Genomic DNA, 19,653 nt, shown 5'->3' with positions numbered 1-19,653 from the left:
TTGGGGTTCTCCTAGCACAGTGTTTGACTCTGTGCTTAATTGGGGTCCTAGTAACAGTTAAAATCTGAACATCTAGTTAAGGATCATTGTGAAATTCTGCGAAGTCAGGCAGGTTAACTGGATGCTCAGTGAACACCTTAATTCTCCTTCCATTAGCAATGGCTGCTTTGTACATGGTCACCACATCCATGTCAAGTCTAAGCAATTTCAACCCACTATCCAACTCCTTCCCAGGTTCTAGCCAGTAAAATTCGCTCACATCAGTGTACCCTATATCCTTCACTAAGTCAGTTATGAAGAACTTATTCAAGGTATCCACATTCACTCGTTCAATCTCCATTTTCTCCCCCAACGTATGCCAGTTTTCCATCTTGACCCTTTTCAAACTTCCCTCTGTGACTAATGACCAACGTAATGTGGATGGTAGCCATCTGTAAACATACATACACAGAAAACAAAACCAATTCAGAACCACATCATAGCCCGTACAAACAAACCCTAATCAAAACACCATACCCACAACCATGCATCCAAAATCCAGAAATTGATAACAGAGAGATCAAGAGTTACTTCTACTTACCTTTGGATGAAACCACACACTTCCAATAGGTGAGGCGTTCCACAGCAACAATCACCCTCTCTTCAATACAGAGATTATCCTCGGCAGTAACCCACACACAAATGGGATGAGATGTTTTCTCTGAGTGAAGAAGAAGAACAATTTGCTTCTCCTAGGGCTCTGACCTCTGTTTTCAGAAACGCGCGAACAGGTATCATTTCCTAACTCTTCATTTCCAATTTCTCTTCTTTTAAAAAAAAAAAATTTAACCACCACTTATATTTTAAAACAAAAATTACAATATCCACGTATCCAGTCCACGTCACGCCGTGAAGTGCCACGTAGGGAGTGTTACTAACAGAGTCAACGTCAAAATAACGATTGGTTAGTTTCGTCCTACGGATGTCATTATTGATGGGTACATTAGGTAATTTCTTTCTTTTGTGGATAAATTTGTCAGCGTTCTCAACTTTTATGAGAATTTTCTCTTTAAAATTTAAACTTCTGTAAATCATGGTAGGTTGGATTATATGTTTTGACTAAAATCTGGTAACTTGAAAAATTATAAACAAATAGAAATTTCTAAATATGTACATAATTGTGGCGCTATTAGATTTTATGATGTTGCCAGTAGGCTATAACTATTAATGAATAGATCGATAATTACATAATAATAAAATGTTTAATTATTCTGTTGGTCCTATAATTTCGCAAAATTTTTAATTAAATTTTTATACTTCTTTTTTTTTAATTGGGTATCTGCACTATTTTTTTCAATTAGATCCCTCTTGACAGTAATTGGCTTAATTGTATAGGGACCCAACTAAAAAAAAATTGGTGCAGTGATTCAAATAAAAAAAATGTAGGGATTCAATTAAAAAAAAATTAGTGCAAGAACTCAATTAAAAAAAATGTAGGGACCTAATTAAAAATTTCGCGAAACTATAGGGATGAACAGAGTAATTAAACCATAATAAAATGAGGTAGTATCCATTTTGGCCAGTAAAATTTATTTCATGAGTTAAATTAGTTTCATGACATTTCAAAATGATCAGCTAAGTCCACTTTTAAAAATAGGACTTCTATTGTTCTTTGGGCAAATTTTCTTCTCACAATTATTATCGAAGTAATGAGTTAATTTAGTTTCATGACATTTCAAAATGATCAGCTAAGTCCACTTTTAAAAATAGGACTTCTATTGTTCTTTGGGCAAATTTTCTTCTCACAATTATTATCGAAGTAACACTATGATGAAGAAGAAAATTTTGGTGAAAATAAAAATTATTTTTTGTTAAATAAAAAGTTTACAAAATAAATTACCATGTGCAATGTATATTCTCTTTTTAAATGAAACTAGCGACTCAACAAATATTACCGTACCTGTTTAGCAACTTTTTTTATTATTTTTAAGAGATTAATTTTTATATTTTATTTTACTTATAAATTTAATGAAATAATTCAAAAGATAAGAATAAGAAAATGTGTAATAATAAATATAAAAATTTTATAAGTTATTTAACTTTTAGAATATAAAAATTTATAAAATTAAATTAAATAAGATATTTAAAAAAATATGTGTAACAAAATCAACATAAATATTTACAAAGATATAAGGGATAAGTATTGTTTTGATTTAACGTTTAGGGTCAGAATTGAAACCGTCCCCAACGTAATTTTTTATTTAGAATCATCCTTAACGTTTTTTTTCGTATTAAAATCGTCTTTTTTAATAAAATTTTTAATTTTATTCCTAAACTACACCTACTTTAATTAAGAATAAATTAATTTAAAAAATTTAAAATTTTTCATTTTTTTTATTTTTTGGATATTGTTAGAATTTTTTATTTTTTTACTAATAGAAAAAAATTATTTTTTTAGTTATAAAATTAAAAGAAATAATAAATTTACAGATCTGTTGTTTACTAGATATTGCTGGACTTTATTTTATTTTTTTAATTTAAATAAAAAAATTAAATCACGTAATTTAAATATTCAAAAAAATTATTTTTTAAAATTTTTTTATTTTTTTGAAAATATTTTTTTATTTTTTTATTCACCGGATAATGCCACACCCGGACAGTTGACTTTTTTTTGCTGCATTTGTTCACAAATTAACAATAAATTAATTTAAAAATTTAAAATTTTTCAATTTTTTTTATTTTTTGGATATTGATGACACGTCACCATGTCATGTTTTTCTATGCTTTTTCATACAAGAAATTGATGATTTGTGCTTGAATAATGAATGCTTTTGTACTTAAATGGTATATTTCTTTGATCTTTTGATTTTATAATTTTTGTAGGAAATAAGAAGAAAAATAAGCAAAAAGCACAAAATAAGCTAAAAAGGAGAAAAAAAGAGATTTGGGGCACACTTTGAAGTTGGAACACACTTTGGAGGCTTAGGCCACGCTTTTAAAAGCGTGACCCATAACCAAATTAAAGGAGAATAGGCAATCAGCACACAAAGCTCCACTCTTGCCAAGAGCGGAGCATCATGGTGATGCAATTTCAACTTGGAAGCAAGAATTTTCACTAAGTTAAGCCTGGGCGCTCACAGCATGACCATGCCTCCTTCAAAGGGCTATAACTTGAGCTACAGATGTCCGATTGATGTGCTTCCAATTACGTTGGAAGACATTCAGAGCTTTTCAACGATGTATGACAATCCATATTTAGCATGAAATTGAGGCACTAGTAAAATACATCTTTAAGGGCCAAAAATAAGAAAAAAAAATCAGCCAATGCTTCCACCAAGGCTCGAAGCTGGAGCCTCACTCCAAAGCAAAGCTCCGCTCTCTTGGAGAGCATTGTCGTGCTTCACTAAAAAAAATGAGGAACATAGCATGGAGAAGTGCTCCCAGCAAGTTTCGAACTTGGGACCTCCCCTTGGAAGCACTAATGCTCCGCTCACAAGGAGAGCAGAGCGCTACTCCTTGGCGCACACGAGCATGCTTGACACGGGCCAAAGGGAAATGAGGCGTGCAGCTTGACACGGTCAAGGGGGGATGATGCGCACAAGGAACACACACAAGGCTCCAATGCTCCGCTCCCCACAAGAACGGAGCACTATCCTGATGCCTCTCCAAGCCTTGGCACGCAACAAGGATCCCCAAGAGAAGCTTCAATGCTCCGCTCCCCACAAGAGCAGAGCATCCTCCTGGGAGCAACACATGGGCTGAAATTCAATTAAAAATCCTATTGAATTTAATCCTTCACCAAATTAAAAAGCCCACCCAAATTCTAAAATCCAAAGCAAGCAAAGCTCACATCATCACTCAAAGGCACAAGAGCAAGTTAGATTAAGAATTTCATTTAATTGTAATTTGTTTTTCATTTCAATTTCATTTTCACTTTGTAAAACCTATATAAAGGCATCAATTTCATTTCATTAGGGGAGCTCCATTGAGAAGGCTAGCTCCAATAGGGAGTTTTGCACTCTTTAGTTTTCATTTTGCTATCTTAGTTTTCTTTTCTGTTTTGAAATTTTGGATTGAGATTGGAAGGAATTCTGTTTTCATTCTCTATCTGCAACTTCTCTTTACTTCTTCTGCAATCTTTCTTTTAATTCTCTGCAACTTTTCTCTTGTTGGATCAAGGAAGGACTTGAGATCTAGACTTATTTTCTAGTCTCCTCCACCCCTGAGATCTTCAACTTCCATTTAGCTATTGCAATTAAGTTACATTTTGCTTTTTGTTTGGTTTCTCAAGCAATTTTCCATTTCTGTTTGAATCTGCTGCATCCCATTTCATATTCTAGCTCTCTTATTGATTGCACTTTACACTTTCTTGTTAAATTTTAAATTTTCAGCACCCAATTCAATTTACTTTCAAGCAATTTAATTCTTCTACACTTGTTTGGCATTTTACCTTTCTGTTCATGATCTGATTTACTTTCTTTGCAAGTTTAATTCTCTGTCATTGCTCTAAGCTTTGATCTATTGCTCTCTTTAATTTCCAGCACCCAGTCCCCTTTACATTTTATGCAATTTACATTTCTTGTCATTTAAGATTTTGCCAATTTACTTTTCTTGTTCTTTAAGTTTCTGCCCAATTTACTTTTTGCATTTTAAATTCCTTGTCATTTACATTCTGTTGGCTACAAATTCACACAATTCACTCAATGTTAGTTTGACTAAACTAATCACCCACTAAAGTTGCTTGATCCATCAATCCCTGTGGGATCGACCTCACTCTAAGTGAGTTTTACTACTTGATGTGATTCGGTACACTTGCCGGTGAGTTTTAGGTGTTTTGGAATTCGTTTTCCAAAATATCCATCAAGTTTTTGGCGCCATTGCCGGGGATTGATTTAGATCAACAATAATTAAGTGGGTGAGAAGTCTAGATCAAGCATTTTCTTTATTTTTGTTTTCTGTTTTAAATTGAAACCAAGGTGTTTGAGTTTTTGCCTCACTAAGAAATTCTCATCTCTGATATGAATAATTTCAATTTTTCTTGGTGTTGTGTTTTCCAAAATTCAAATGGAGTTCAACTCATCTCATGATCAAACAAATTTCATGGGATATTATCCACCATCACCAATCTCTAATGGTGGCTGGGAATATCACCAAGAAAATACAAATTCTAAGCACTCCAATCCATGGAGATTTGCTTCAGAGACACAAGATGAGCAAGAGAATCATATGGGATACCAACCACCACCACAAAATGATTCATATCATTTTCCTCATGGTAGATGGGAGTATCATCAAGGAATGAAAGAGCATCCACCCTCACGTCCCAGTTTCTCATTTGAAAGCTCTTCATCACTTGATTATGCCTCAACACAAAGTTTCCTCCAAAATCCATACAAGTCACCCCATCAATCACACAACTCATTCCACACCCCTCAACACAACTTCACCACAACACATCCATGTCACCAAAATTACTCTCAACCTTCATCTCTTGAACCAACAGATGAGGATTACCTTCAAGCCATTGAAATACATAGAAAACTCGTGGAAAGATATACACAACCCCAATCCTGGAAAGAAATCATCCTCAAGAAGATGAATGGGCCCTTAGAGCAAACAAGGGGGAACTTAAAATCATCAAACAGTGAGGATGAAGACCAATTTGTGGGTGAGGAAGTGGAAAAGCAAGATGAGGAAGCCTCTGTGTCAAGTGAAATTTCAATGGAAAAGGAGGTTGTGGAGGTGTTTGAATCTGTGGCTTCATATTCACAGAAGCTAATTGAGGTGATAGAGGAACATGAAACTTTCCTCCCAAAGGAATTAATGGAAGTTCATGAAGAAGAAATGGAGGAAGATACTCAAGAGAATTCACACTCAAGTGAAGCAGAGAAGTACATAGAGGAAAAGCTCATGGAACCACCAATTCAAAAGGCTCTGGATGAATACAAAATTCCAATAATCACACAGCAACCAAGTCTTGAATCCAAAGAAGTGAAGGTAACTAGCAAGAACACCAATTCTGTCCCTAATCCAGCAAGCAAGATCAATCAAGCCATTTGCAAAAGGAAGCTTGCTGAGGAAAGGCCAAGACAAGGGAAACTAGCTGAATCTTTCCCTCCTTTGAGGTCATTCCTCTTAACAAACTGGAAGAAGAGGAAGAAAGTGAAGAACAACATGTCAAGCTAATGACACTAAAAGAGCACTTGTTGGGAGGTATCCCAAGACGTAGGTAACATTTCTTCTCTGCTTTGTTTTCTTTCTTTGCTTTGTTTAAATTCAATAAATTGGCATATAGTTACATTCTAAGTTTGGTGTTGCTTTACAACAAATTATTTTCAATCTTTTCTATGCAATTTATTCAAGCAACACTACTTGTCTGCATAACCATAATGCCTCTGCAGTTTTATTTTTCTCTTTTAATTTGACACTTTTTCATTCTACTTGCTTTAGTCATTTTTCTGTTTTTAAATACTTTCATTTAGTTTGCTTATTAACTATTTTTGTTAATACATTATCAAGAGATCCTTATTCATGACAGATTCTTTGCTTGGTGATTGTATTTAATATACAACAGTTTCATTTAGTCTTGTTTCAAATAAAATTGACATGTGTTTGCATTCTAAGTTTGGTGTTGCTATGCAACAAAAATTTGGTTCCCATATCTACTAGATACTTGCATCAATTCCAAGTGAAAGTGTCACACTAAGTTTGGTGTGCCATTTATCTTTTATGCAATGTATTGTGCTCACCTTCTTATGTTTGCAATCAAAATGTCTCTGTCTCTTGTGCCTTGATTATTATCTTTAATTTTGCTTGCTTAGAACACATGTACTACTAACTTTTCATTGTGTAAGATATTCATGATCCATTTTAGCCCCATAGCCATTGTTCTAATTGTTGCTGAGGGATGAGCAAGCATTCTGAGTTTGGCAAGGGAAGGAGGAAGAATAGAGGAAAAAGGACAACAATAATGAAGATGAACTACAAGGTTGTAGAGTTCATTTTCTTCCAGCACTTAAATTGCATGATTGTCTTCATCCTCTCTGTTTACATGTGTGTATGAATAAAGCATAGCTTGAATCTTGATTTGTAACATGTTGCCATGCCATTATGACTACTAACTTGAGTTTTGTAAAGCTTAAAGCAGTAAAGTATCATGATCATAAACAAACAAGGAATCAAAGAAGAGTTTAGCATGTGCATACAAGTATTGGAAAGCTAGTATGATTAATTGTTGCTCAATTACATTGAATTTTATTTAATTGAAGTTTTCATCTAGGACATTTTGTAAAATCTTTTGAAAATCATGAAAACCTTGAAAAAAAAAGAGCAAAAAAAAAAAGGGCAAGAAAAGAAAAAGGGAAAGAATGAGAAAGTTGAAGGCTCTGAGTACCAATGGCAATTTATTTGTTAAGTACTTGTGGTGTTTATGTATCAAGCCAAATGCTTGAAAACAAAACACTTAGAAGTCAAGGCTAGGCTCAAGTGCAAAAGCACTTCCTCAAAGCTCAAGGTTCTGAGCATCAATGATTAGAGAGTCAAGAAAAGAAAAGAAAAATGAGCTTAATGAAGTCCTCTAATTAAATGCTTGTGGTGCTTATGTATCAAGTGGTAATACTTGAAAACAAAGCATTTAGAATCGTAGCTTTGTTATCAACTCATGGGGTAAAGCACCCAAAAGGAGAAGCTAGTAAGAGAATCAAAAGCTTGTTTCAAGGGAAAATTATAAGGAAAAGATTTCATAAATTGAGCTAGATAGAATCATCAATCATTTACATTTCTTTTGTGATTGTAGCATGCTTAGAAAACTAGCTTACCATGAACATTGAGTTGCTATTCTTCTTACCTTGGATTGTCAATCTTTATTGCGTGATTCTTTTCTTGCTTGAGGACAAGCAAGGTTTAAGTTTGGTATTGTGATGACATGTCACCATGTCATGTTTTTCTATGCTTTTTCATACAAGAAATTGATGATTTGTGCTTGAATAATGAATGCTTTTGTACTTAAATGGTATATTTCCTTGATCTTTTGATTTTATAAATTTTGTAGGAAATAAGAAGAAAAAGAAGCAAAAAGCACAAAATAAGCTAAAAAGGAGAAAAAAAGAGATTTGGAGCACACTTTGAAGTTGGAGCACACTTTGGAGGCTTAGGCCACGCTTTTAAAAGCGTGGCCCATGACCAAATTAAAGGAGAATAGGCAATCAGCACACAAAGCTCCGCTCTTGCCAAGAGCGGAGCATCATCGTGATGCAATTTCAACTTGGAAGCAAGAATTTTCATTAAGTTAAGCATGGGCGCTCACAGCATGACCATGCCTCCTTCAAAGGGCTATAACTTGAGCTACAGATGTCCGATTGATGTGCTTCCAATTGCGTTAGAAAGCTGACATTCAGAGCTTTCCAACGATGTATGGAAATCCATATTTAGCATGAAATTGAAGCACTAGTGAAATGAATCTTTAAGGGCAAAAAATAAGCAAAAAAAATCAGCCAATGCTTCCACCAAGACTCGAAGCTGGAGCCTCACTCCAAAGCAAAGCTCCGCTCTCTTGGAGAGCATTGTCGTGCTTCACTAAAAGCAAATGAGGAACATAGCATGGAGAAGTGCTCCCAGCAAGTTTCGAACTTGGGACCTCCCCTTGGAAGCACTAATGCTCCGCTCACAAGGAGAGCATAGCGCTACTCCTTGGCGCACATGAGCATGCTTGACACGGGCCAAAGGGAAATGAGGCGTGCAGCTTGACATGGTCAAGAGAGGGATGATGCACACAAGACACACACACAAGGCTCCAATGCTCCGCTCCCCACAAGAGTGGAACACTATCCTGATGCCTCTCCAAGCCTTGGCACGCAACAAGGATCCCCAAGAGAAGCTTCAATTCTCCGCTCCCCACAAGAGCAGAGCATCCTCTTGGGAGCAACACATGGGCTGAAATTCAATTAAAAATCCAATTGAATTCAATCCTTCACCAAATTAAAAAGCCCACCCAAATTCTAAAATCCAAAGCAAGCAAAGCTCACATCATCACTCAAAGGCACAAGAACAAGTTAGATTAGGAATTTCATTTAATTGTAATTTGTTTTTCATTTCAATTTCTTTTTCACTTTGTAAAGCCTATATAAAGGCATCAATTCCATTTCATTAGGGGAGCTCCATTGAGAAGGCTAGCTCCAATAGGGAGTTTTGCACTCTTTAGTTTTCATTTTGCTTTCTTAGTTTTCTTTTCTGTTTTGAAATTTTGGATTGAGATTGGAAGGAATTCTGTTTTCATTCTCTATCTGCAACTTCTCTTTACTTCTTTTGCAATCTTTCTTTTAATTCTCTGCAACTTTTCTCTTGTTGGATCAAGGAAGGACTTGAGATCTAGACTTGTTTTCTAGTCTCCTCCACCCCTGAGATCTTCAACTTCCATTTAGCTATTGCAATTAAGTTACATTTTGCTTTCTGTTTGGTTTCTCAAGCAATTTTCCATTTCTGTTTGAATCTGCTGCATCCCATTTCATATTCTAGCTCTCTTATTGATTGCACTTTACACTTTCTTGTTAAATTTTAAATTTTCAGCACCCAATTCAATTTACTTTCAAGCAATTTAATTCTTCTACACTTGTTTGGCATTTTACCTTTCTGTTCATGATCTGATTTACTTTCTTTGCAAGTTTAATTCTCTGTCGTTGCTCTAAGCTTTGATCTATTGCTCTCTTTAATTTCCAGCACCCAGCCCCCTTTATATTTTATGCAATTTACATTTCTTGTCATTTAAGATTTTGCCAATTTACTTTTCTTGTTCTTTAAGTTTCTGCCTAATTTACTTTTTGCATTTTAAATTCCTTGTCATTTACATTCTGTTGGCTACAAATTCACACAATTCACTCAATGTTAGTTTGACTAAACTAATCACCCACTAAAGTTGCTTGATCCATCAATCCATGTGGGATCGACCTCACTCTAAGTGAGTTTTACTACTTGATGCAACCCGGTACACTTGCCGGTTAGTTTTAGGTATTTTGGAATTCGTTTTCCAAAATATCTATCAGATATTGTTAGAGTTTTTTTATTTTTTTACCAATAGAAAAAAATATTTTTTTAGTTTAAAAATTAAAAAAATAATAAATTAACAGATTTGTTGTTTACTAGATATTGCTGGACTTTATTTTATTTTTCTAATTTAAATAAAAAAATTAAATCACGTAATTTAAATATTCAAAAATAAAAAATTATTTCTTTTAAAATTTTTTATTTTTTTGAAAATATTTTTTTATAAGCGAAATATGATATAAAATTAATTTATCTAAAAGTTCAAAAACTAATTTAATAATTAAATTTTGTTGCAACTAAAGTATTCAACAATAAATTTTTTAGAAATTGCATTAGAGTATTACTATCAAGATTTTGAAAATCGGATCAGACCGACCGGTCGAACCGGTTTAACCACGAACCGATAGTTTAGGCGGTTCGATTTACTAGTAGAAACCGCTATTTTAGAAACCGGCCGCTGAACCACTGATAAACTGTTACTGGCTTGTTCTTGGCTTTTTTTATCTGTTGTTAAATTTTGTTAAAGTTTCTTGATTTTGTGCTCATTACCTCATTTAGGGCTTTTTTTTTGTTGTTAATCATTGTGCTGAGCTTGTTAAAATTGGGTTAAAAACTTCGTTGCTAATGGTGGAAATTTGTATATTGTTGAATGCTGTAGGCAGAATTTGAATATCTCTGAAGTACTTGGATTATTGAATTTGAATGTCTCTGAAGTCTGAAGTAGTGATTTGTGATTTTGAATATCTCTGATTACTTGATTATTGATTTGTGTTTTGAATCTGAAATTTGTGATAATGTTTATTGAAATTTTGTACATTTTCATTGCTAAACTCTTCAACTATGGATTGTATTATATGCTGCTAGATTTGAACTCATCAAAGTTCCCTGAATTTAAGTTCTCCTTCGGAGGCACATATTCAATTACCAGTGGAATGATAAACAATCCTGCATCACTTGGTAAACATGCATATGCCTCTAGCTAATTCAATATAAATAGTGAATTTATTTATTTTTTTAATTCTTTACTAATTCTTTTGTGCTATAAGTGATTTGTACATATCATAGTAAAATAAAAAATAATATTGGTTACAATTGTTTATTGAAAATGTGCAAACTTAAGTCATGAAAGTTGTTTGTATAATGTGAGATCTCAATGAATAAGCAGCTTTGCATTGTATTCAATGATTATTTGAACTTTTAGTGTTGTCTTCTTATCTATTTTTATGCTATTAATTCATCTCTACATGTTGCTTGACTTATTCTAAAATCGATCGAAAGGCACTGTTATATCATGTCTTACCTATTTGTCAAGTATATTAGTATATTTTGTATTATGTGATTAATTCCTATATTAAGGAGATGGATTCACCATTAGTATTATAAGGTTTGTTCAATTTGTTTGATCTTTTTTAATTCTTTACATTAGGAAAGAGATGAAAGATATATTCTTGGCTGAATGACATAGTTGTTATGAGACAAAAAATAGGTTGAGTTATATTTTAGAATGTTTATTTATAATTTATTTATTATTATATTCTAAAACGATTTTTTTGGTTGAACTATCGGTTGGACCGGTTAGACCAATGAACTAATAAACCAATAACTAGAGCGGTTTGATGATCGATCCGGTTGTCTGAACCTTGATTACTATTGATAAATAATAAATTAGAGAATTTGATAGAAATTACCAAAAATTCTATTACTGCTTGATTTTGTTTTCATGTCAGTGGTGTGCTTCAAAATAGTCGCGTTCTCTTCACTGCGGCAAGAAGCACAATTTCCATTTGTCCGTGTTCGTTCAAAAGTGCTGTGAAAAAAATGCGCCATTCATATTTCTCCTACGTTAGAAATCTAACCGGATTCCGTTCACGTTCACGTTCTGCTGCATACTCTTCCTTCTTTTCGGAATTCGATGGAGATTCTACACTCGCAAGCCTCAAGCTTAAACAATCCCCTGCTTCAGGTAATTCTGCACTCTTTTGTTTTTCGGGGTGTTGTGTTTTCTGAAGCTGAATGAGCTAAATTTAGAGTTTTGTTGCGGATTTCGTTTATGGGTAGTGTTTTTCCAGTCTCAAATTTGTTTTTTGTGTTTGTGAATATTTTGGTGCAGATGATTCTTCTAATGTGGCGTTTAAGAAGATTTCTTCTATTTACTACGGTAAGTGTTTGATGAAATTCCTGGGAGAAACTGAGAATGTATGTTATCGGTTAATTGGTGTATTGTTCAAGTGCTGAGCTTGTCTTCTCTTTTTCCCTTTCCTAAAAGGTTATTTGTTGTATTGTTTCGTACTGTCAGGTGATAGTATCTCGGTGAAGAAACCCATGTCTAAGAGAAATGATAATGCAAAAGAGTCCCAAAGTCAGCCAGGTATATCATGGCTCTCAAACATATATAACAATAATTTATTGTTACAACGGAAAGGACATTCTCGCAAAAAGAAACAGAGACACTTGTTTGAATTTTCCCAAGAGAACCGTTTTAATAAGTTGGTTAGAATTTGTGCAAAGGTACTTGGGCCGGAGGCTACCATTGCATTGTTTGGTAAAGTTGGACGAGATCCAGGGATCAAAGGGTACAACGCACTGATAGAAATGTGCATAGAAAAGGCTAGGGAAAGTAGTGACGAAGACATAGTGATAGAAGAGTTGGGGAAGGTTTTCCATCTTTTTAAATTGATGGGTGAAGGAGGATTTCGGCTAGAAGAGCAATCATATCGTCCACTTCTTTTGTATACTATTGACATGTGTATGGTTGAAGAGTTTCATTTTTTCTGTGATGCTATCAAAGACCAGAATGCCAGTTTAATTACCAGACTCGGTTACTACGAAATGATGTTGTGGTTAAGAGTTAATAATGAAGAAAAGATTCAAGAAATCTGTAATCTCATTGCAGAGAATGATGGTGAAGAAATTTCTGATTTACGAGGTGGGTGCATATGCTTTTCTCCCTCATAGCATTGGTTTGTCATAATTTGTTTCATAGAAGTTGTGTTCAAACATCTAGCTTTGGATTATCCGTAGCAGATGTTGACATATGCAGTTTCATTTAATGAGACTGTGAATTTTAAGTGACATGGTCAGTGGTCAATTACTGCAGAAATGAATGTTAAGTGACAAGGTGTCGCTGCTGGTTCTGCACATCGTTGTTCAATAATGATAGAAAATTCTGTTTTTTGTAGCACCTTAAAATGGAAACTTACTTTATTCAACTTATGTTGCAGAAAATTATTTATTGGCTCTTTGTGAGAGTGAGCGGAAGAAGGAGATATTGGAGCTATTGGAAATCATAAACATAAAAAAGCTTTCATCTGTAGAATCTGTAGAAAAGATATTTCAGTCATTAGGAAGGCATCAATTGGAACCTGTTGCGGAGAACTTCCTTTTGGACTTCAAAACAAGTGGTATGATTACAATATTTATCTTCTCATCACCTATTTGGATTTTGCTAGACATCAAACAATGTTTCTGCTTGCAAAAAAGGAAAACAAATTGCATATGATATAGCTGTTGTATCTCTTGAATTATGTTACTTAAGTCTTTCGAATTTGGCTCCTCTAAAGTATAGGGGGTCAAAACTGCAGAACTATAGCCTCTTAAGTCTTTCATACATTCTGCATTTTACCCTTTATATTACACAAGATACTCTAGAGGAACAAAATCCCAAGCATTATATGTATAAATGGACATATATTAAGATTGCAGGTTTCTTTTTTCTTTGTCAATTATTAATGTACTGAATATCGGGTTTTTTTAATATAACACCAATTATCTAAGTCATATTGTGATTCTGCTGAAGAATTGAGGATTGAATTCCTCTATAAATCTTAATTGGTGTATATCTTGTACTGAGATTCTTATGCATTGCAGATTATGAAACAAATAATATTACAAACTTCATTGCAAGTTATGCTATTAGCATCCCAAATTTATCGGTAAGAAAATTCTTGCATATGTCATTGATAATTTCCTCAAGTCCATGATACCATCAAGCGCTTTCCTTCATCCATTTTTCTTTCTCTAAAAATATATCGCCAGTTTTACATTTTCATGATACTTCAGATTGCAGTGATGATAGAACTTTTATGAAAACCATTTAAATTTCTTTTAGCATACCTAAGTTATGATTTTTTTTGTCAACTTATTTTTAATTGTCAATAAAAATGGAACTCCACACAGAGGCATTTACAGGCTTTTAGCCTATTATACACTGCTATAAGTAGAATTTGTATGTTTTTGAACTAACAAAGATTATGATTGAGAGTTGATACTCACACCTCAGCTATGGTTAGAAGCCAATATGGTATTTACAATAAATCAGTAATTGTAGCTCTTCATTTACTTTGCTGGACATGGTTCTTTATCTTTTTCCTTTCATTCTTGTTAATTTTTTTATTTCATTCTAGGTTGATTTTATGCAAATTTGGTGTATGGAATAAACTTCTTCAAAGTGGCTTTTACTGTAGATTTATTTTGGAGACATTCGAGGCTGCATTTTATTTAATAATTCCCCCTTGTTCTATTTAGCAATTCCTTCGTAACTGTTGTGAGATTTTACTTCATTGTGTTTGTATATTAAACACTCCATAATTGCATGTGCATTTTTGAACACAATGATAAGGTGGTACTAGTGCTTTTTTGTGAACATTTGGCATAATAATTGTACGTTGTAGTTATTGTTATGGACTTTTATGTGTGTTTGTGTGCATTCTCATATTTATTGTTGGTATTGTGAAGGTTGAGAATGTCATTACAAAATTCAAGGATTTGCACCAAACACTTGAAGTGTCACCTTCATCCTCATCATATGAGAAGCTAATTTTACATAGCTGTACGTTGCGCGAGGTATGACCATATGATTTTTGCACTTTCTGTAAGAGGAAATTAGAAAGTCCAGAATGAAATAAAAAATAAGAAAAGTGTCAATATGTCATCTCCAAAAACACAAGCCATTGAAAGTGCACCCATCCCATATCTTTAACATTTAGAGGTTGACATAGTGTGGCCATGTTACTTATCTTAAAATATATATTTTTATTTAATAGAAAGAAACATATATTCACATAAACAAGTAAATTCTTAAGCACTTTTTTCTATTATAGTGATCACAATGACATTGCTGGTACTTTCCTCTTCTGTGATTGGCATAATTCCTCTTTTCATTATCTTATCCAATATGCAAATTCACAATAAAAGTCCATGATGTGTCAATTTCTCTCGAGTGAATTTTGGAGATTAGTGATTTTTGTTTCTAATGCAGGTGCGTGTAGCTCTTGATATTGTTGATGAAATGTGTGAAGGGGGCTTGACTTTATCAAATGAGATGTTACAGTCCATATTACAAACTTGTGAGGAAACATCTGAATATAATTTGGTATGACCCATCATCCATGTAATCACTCTCTTCTTTCTTCATTCTCTCATAATTTGTGTTTTTACATGTTCCATCGATTTTCTCCGATGGATGTAAACTTTTGATCTTTAAGCTTATTGTTTTGTTGTGTTATGTCTATATCTTTGACTTAGAAAGTTTTGATGTTACTGTAAAGTGAAGATCCAGTAAAGATCATAATAATAAGTAATTACTCTATCTTCTTCCGGTCCTGCAGTATATGTTCTTATTCAAGCTTGAAGGAAAGGTGAAATATAGCCTCTTCAGTCTTCACCATTTTATCTTAAAATTTATATTGGCATTAATTGGATTCTTTTCCTCTTGGCCATGAAGTTCTAATATCATGTCAAGGAATCAGTAGACTTAAAAGCTTAGTATATTAGGTGAAGATCCAAGAATACTTTTGTCTCTCTGCTCTATATCACAAATTTTGTCTTTCTTGCAATTGTCTAGTGCAGAGAGGTTGCTTAGAATTGACCAGCTCATCTTTTGGATGACATAGCTTGCTCTACCCGCCTTTACCTTTTGGAAAAAAACAGTGACGTAATTTTTCTTTTGTTCTCTTGCCATTAAGTAAGGATGCTTCAATTTGAAATTATTTTGCACCTCCATTCTTTTTGCATTCATCTCTTCTCATTAATTTTTCTCTTTTTTAATAAAAATGAAAGGTAAGTGATAGAAACAGGTTTGTTTGTCCCTTTTAAACTAGTTTAGCAGGTTTAGGAGTAGTGCTAGGCCTAGCTGCTGCCTATGAAATACTAGGGGTTAGTTAATTTTTAGTCAATTAGAAAATTCTGTTCAGTTTGTTAGTTCAGGAGAAGAAAATTCTCTCCAGAGTTGGTTAGACCCAACAGTGTATTTCAATAAGGGGTTGTGATTTACAATCCCTAGTTCATCAATAAAATCCCCTATTTTCTGCTAGATCTCAGTTCCTGTCAGTAAGCAATATATGTAGAGCTGGAATCAATTATTCTATAACATCTTGGATAGTTTACTGTTCTCACATGTAGTTTGTTTTATTCTTTGGTGTATTCTCAAATAAAGGTTCATCGGATCTTCTCTACAATACGCCAGTACAATCTGGAGACAAATGATAAGACATTTAGATGTATGATAGACTTGTTCTTGAAGATGAAAGACGTAAGTTGTACCCATTCATTTTCATTCTTGTGCTTATTGTTCACCAGTCTTTTACTGATTTTAGCTTCATCTTGCTAAGTATCCACTGTAGCTGTATTTTAGTGAGTTGCAGTGAAATTTAGAACGCCGTTGATGTTATTTTATTTCATAATACAGCTTGAAGGTGCATATAGAATGCTCGATGAAATGGGGGAACTGAATTTGAAACCATCAGCTAGCATGTACAATACCATAATGGCAGAATGTTTTAGAGAGGTGATGTTTCTTTAATGCCTCTGTTCTATACTTAATATGCTTTTTGTGTTTTTGCAATGAGATTGGAATGCTTTTGTTGAACCTAAAAAAATGGTTCCATTGAACCTTTGTTGTTATTTTTTCGTTTCGTCTTTTTTAAATAGTTATAGGTTATGGACATGAGTATATGACACAAATCTTTGAGCAGGGTCATTCTGACTCTTGGGCTTTGGGCAAAGAGAAATTTTACCAAACTACACTCTAGAAATCAATAGTTGCATTAAGGGATAACTCCTTGTATCTGTAAAATAGTACGGTTATCTGGGCAATCCTTTGCATACAAATGATTTCTCATGAGTTGAAATATGGCTGCTGATAATGGATATAGTTTTGACAAGTTTTGAAATGCTGAGAAGTCCTTCCAAAATGTATTTGAATCACATCTATCCTACTTCAGCATTAATGCATTCCTTTTCTCACCATTTTGCTGAAATTTTTCAGAAAAACACGAGTGATGGGGTCAGGGTCCTTGAGCACATGCAGAATGCTGATGTAATGCCTGATTCAGAGACTTTTAGCTACCTGATTAGCAACTCTGAAACTGAAGAGGATATAGTTATGGTAAGTTGGGATTTATAACATCATAATAAACCCATTTCAGTCATTTTTTGATCTTCAATTCTGTCATTCTGTGTGTGTTCAGAAGTTTCTAATATTTCTTATGTTCTTTCTTCTAATATTAACTCAGACTATAAGATTGATTGCTTCAACTTTTTTATCTAAGAAATTTACTATCTTAGTATTTCCATTGCATTATCATGAACCAACTCTTAAATTTTTCGATAGACACATGAATGCTCTTTATATGAAATATGTTTTCTAATGCATGCATCTCTTTCTTTGTTCAAAAAAGTTGGGGGGGCCAAGGCCTATGCTCTCCCCCGGGCGCGGATCCATCCCTGATACTGTCTTCAACCATCTCCACCAACAGCTTAAGCTCTTGTGTTGAGGCACGAGTGGTTTTTATATTTTTAGCGGGGTTTAGTTTGATTTCTATGATAGAAAATAATTGCACCACAGAAAATAATCTGTTTGGATATGCCTACATCAACGGAGCTACATAAAATTAGTTTTAACTTAGGTATGCCATTTTGATAAGCTGTCTATGGATGAATGCTTACAAATGTATGTTCAACTTTATGCTTGTAGTATTATAAAGAACTGAAGGAATCTGGAATCAAACCTACAAAGCAAATTTTCATGGCCCTTATAAATGCTTATGCTGCTTGTGGACAGTTGGAGAAAGCAAAACAGGTACGGGTGCAAGCAGCATATGCTGCTGCTTGAGCTATCTATCATTTGCTTGAAAGACAAGTAACCTTTATTGTGACTAACTAATCCTCCATTGTAGGTAGTGTTAGATCCATTGATACCACAGAAGAACTTGAACCAAATCAAGTATGTGCTTGTTTCAGTTCTTGCAGCACATGGGCAACTGTCTGAAGCTATTCATTATTACGAGGAAATCAAGAAAGCTGGACATAATTTGGAGCCAAAAGATGTTATGAATCTCATTGTAAGGTTTTGAACATATTATCGGCTTTTATAAAATTTTTAACTTAATATGATTCATAATCAACGAATTCAACATCCATAGGAGAAGACTCGGTCCGATGTAGAGCTGGACAGGTTGCTTCTTCTACTTGAGGAATTAAATGATACAGATTATTGGAATGGAGCTTGCTGCAGAATCATCTTGTATTGTATTTGGAACAAGGATATAAGGTTCCATCTTTCTATTCCCACTTTATTGAAACTTTTTTTCACCAGAAATGCATTCTATAGTTTACTTATGCTCACTATATTTCGTGTCAGTTCTGCTGTCAACTTGTGTAAGCTCCTCAAGAATAAGTACCAAAGCGACGAACTGGTTACAGAAGTTCTCTGCGATAAGCACCACAGCAATGAATTGGTTATGAAAGTTCTCTTTGATAAGGTTCGCCTTTGCTTCCTTCCCGAAAAATATTCCTAATCATACTCCTATTACTATAAAATAAAGTATTAAAAACAGTAGATTTTTTTTTGTCTTGGAATCTCCAAAAAAACAACCAATGCTTCCCTTATTTAGTGTGTAGGAGGATTTTTAGGAGAATCTATTAGTAAAGTAAATCATTTATCTATCTCTATTGTGTGTCATTATTGGTTTCACAACAATTGTGTCTGTATTTGTATAGGTGTTCTCTCTCATCAACGGGTCAGAGTCGAGCCATTTGCAAGCGAGCCTTGAACTGCTTTCTGAAATCAAGGATAAGCTAGGCCTTGTGCCTCCAGAGGAATATCATGATTCTCTGCTAAGTGCTCATGCCAAAACCTCTGAATTACATAATGCTAACTGAACAAAACATTGAGCTAAACTAAGAAGGGTGAGTAGGTGAAGTACTCTTCAGTCTTCACTTGACTTCCTATTAATAGGGGCATTATATCCAAATGTGTACAAATAACTCACAAAATTTGGGGTTGAGGTGATAGATAGGTAGGTCTTTTCTAAAAGGGCTGTTCCAGAATTCAAACATCTGATATTGCAGCTAAAGTAGGCATGAAGTTGCGGTGTACTAACATTTTTCTCTCTTTTCTTTGTTAATATAATATCAGAAAAATATTAATCATACTATGTTTATTTTTGATGATGTACGTATGAGTAATTTTGAAACTTGCACTGAATATGCAAGCTGATAGGGGGGCACCTATAACAACAGTCGGATAAAGTGGAGACTGGAAACTGGAAAGTGGGCTGCATTTTGAAGAAAAGAATTGCAGTTAAAATCTTAAAAGAAAATCATTGTTCATTGTTATGATCATTTGTTACTGCGACA

The 19,653-nt window shown here is 33.9% G+C and overlaps 1 protein-coding gene across 5 annotated transcripts; it reads left to right on the top strand.

The window, feature by feature from the left end:
* On the top strand, positions 10,699 to 19,467 carry LOC107643916 (pentatricopeptide repeat-containing protein At4g04790, mitochondrial). Of its 5 annotated transcripts, none has more exons than XM_021124342.1 (16): positions 10,699 to 10,974; positions 11,936 to 11,980; positions 12,128 to 12,175; positions 12,314 to 12,943; positions 13,239 to 13,418; positions 13,885 to 13,949; positions 14,752 to 14,859; positions 15,275 to 15,388; positions 16,451 to 16,546; positions 16,703 to 16,801; positions 17,282 to 17,401; positions 17,990 to 18,094; positions 18,192 to 18,356; positions 18,438 to 18,565; positions 18,656 to 18,776; positions 19,015 to 19,467. In XM_021124342.1, the coding sequence occupies exons 1-16, from the start codon at positions 10,812 to 10,814 to the stop codon at positions 19,174 to 19,176; spliced, it is 2,349 nt and encodes a 782-aa protein (XP_020980001.1). In that variant the 5' UTR covers positions 10,699 to 10,811; the 3' UTR covers positions 19,177 to 19,467. The 5 variants fall into 5 exon arrangements, with proteins under 5 accessions (XP_020980001.1, XP_020980002.1, XP_016203151.1 ...); XM_021124343.1 differs by having other exon boundaries at positions 10,702 to 10,974; positions 12,314 to 12,385; XM_016347665.2 differs by having other exon boundaries at positions 10,877 to 10,974; positions 11,745 to 11,980.

This window comes from Arachis ipaensis, chromosome B05 (genome assembly GCF_000816755.2).
Source record: "Arachis ipaensis cultivar K30076 chromosome B05, Araip1.1, whole genome shotgun sequence".
NCBI lineage: Eukaryota > Viridiplantae > Streptophyta > Magnoliopsida > Fabales > Fabaceae > Arachis > Arachis ipaensis.
Note: the sequence above shows the minus strand (reverse complement) of the source record. Positions and strands in the feature narration are given on the sequence as shown.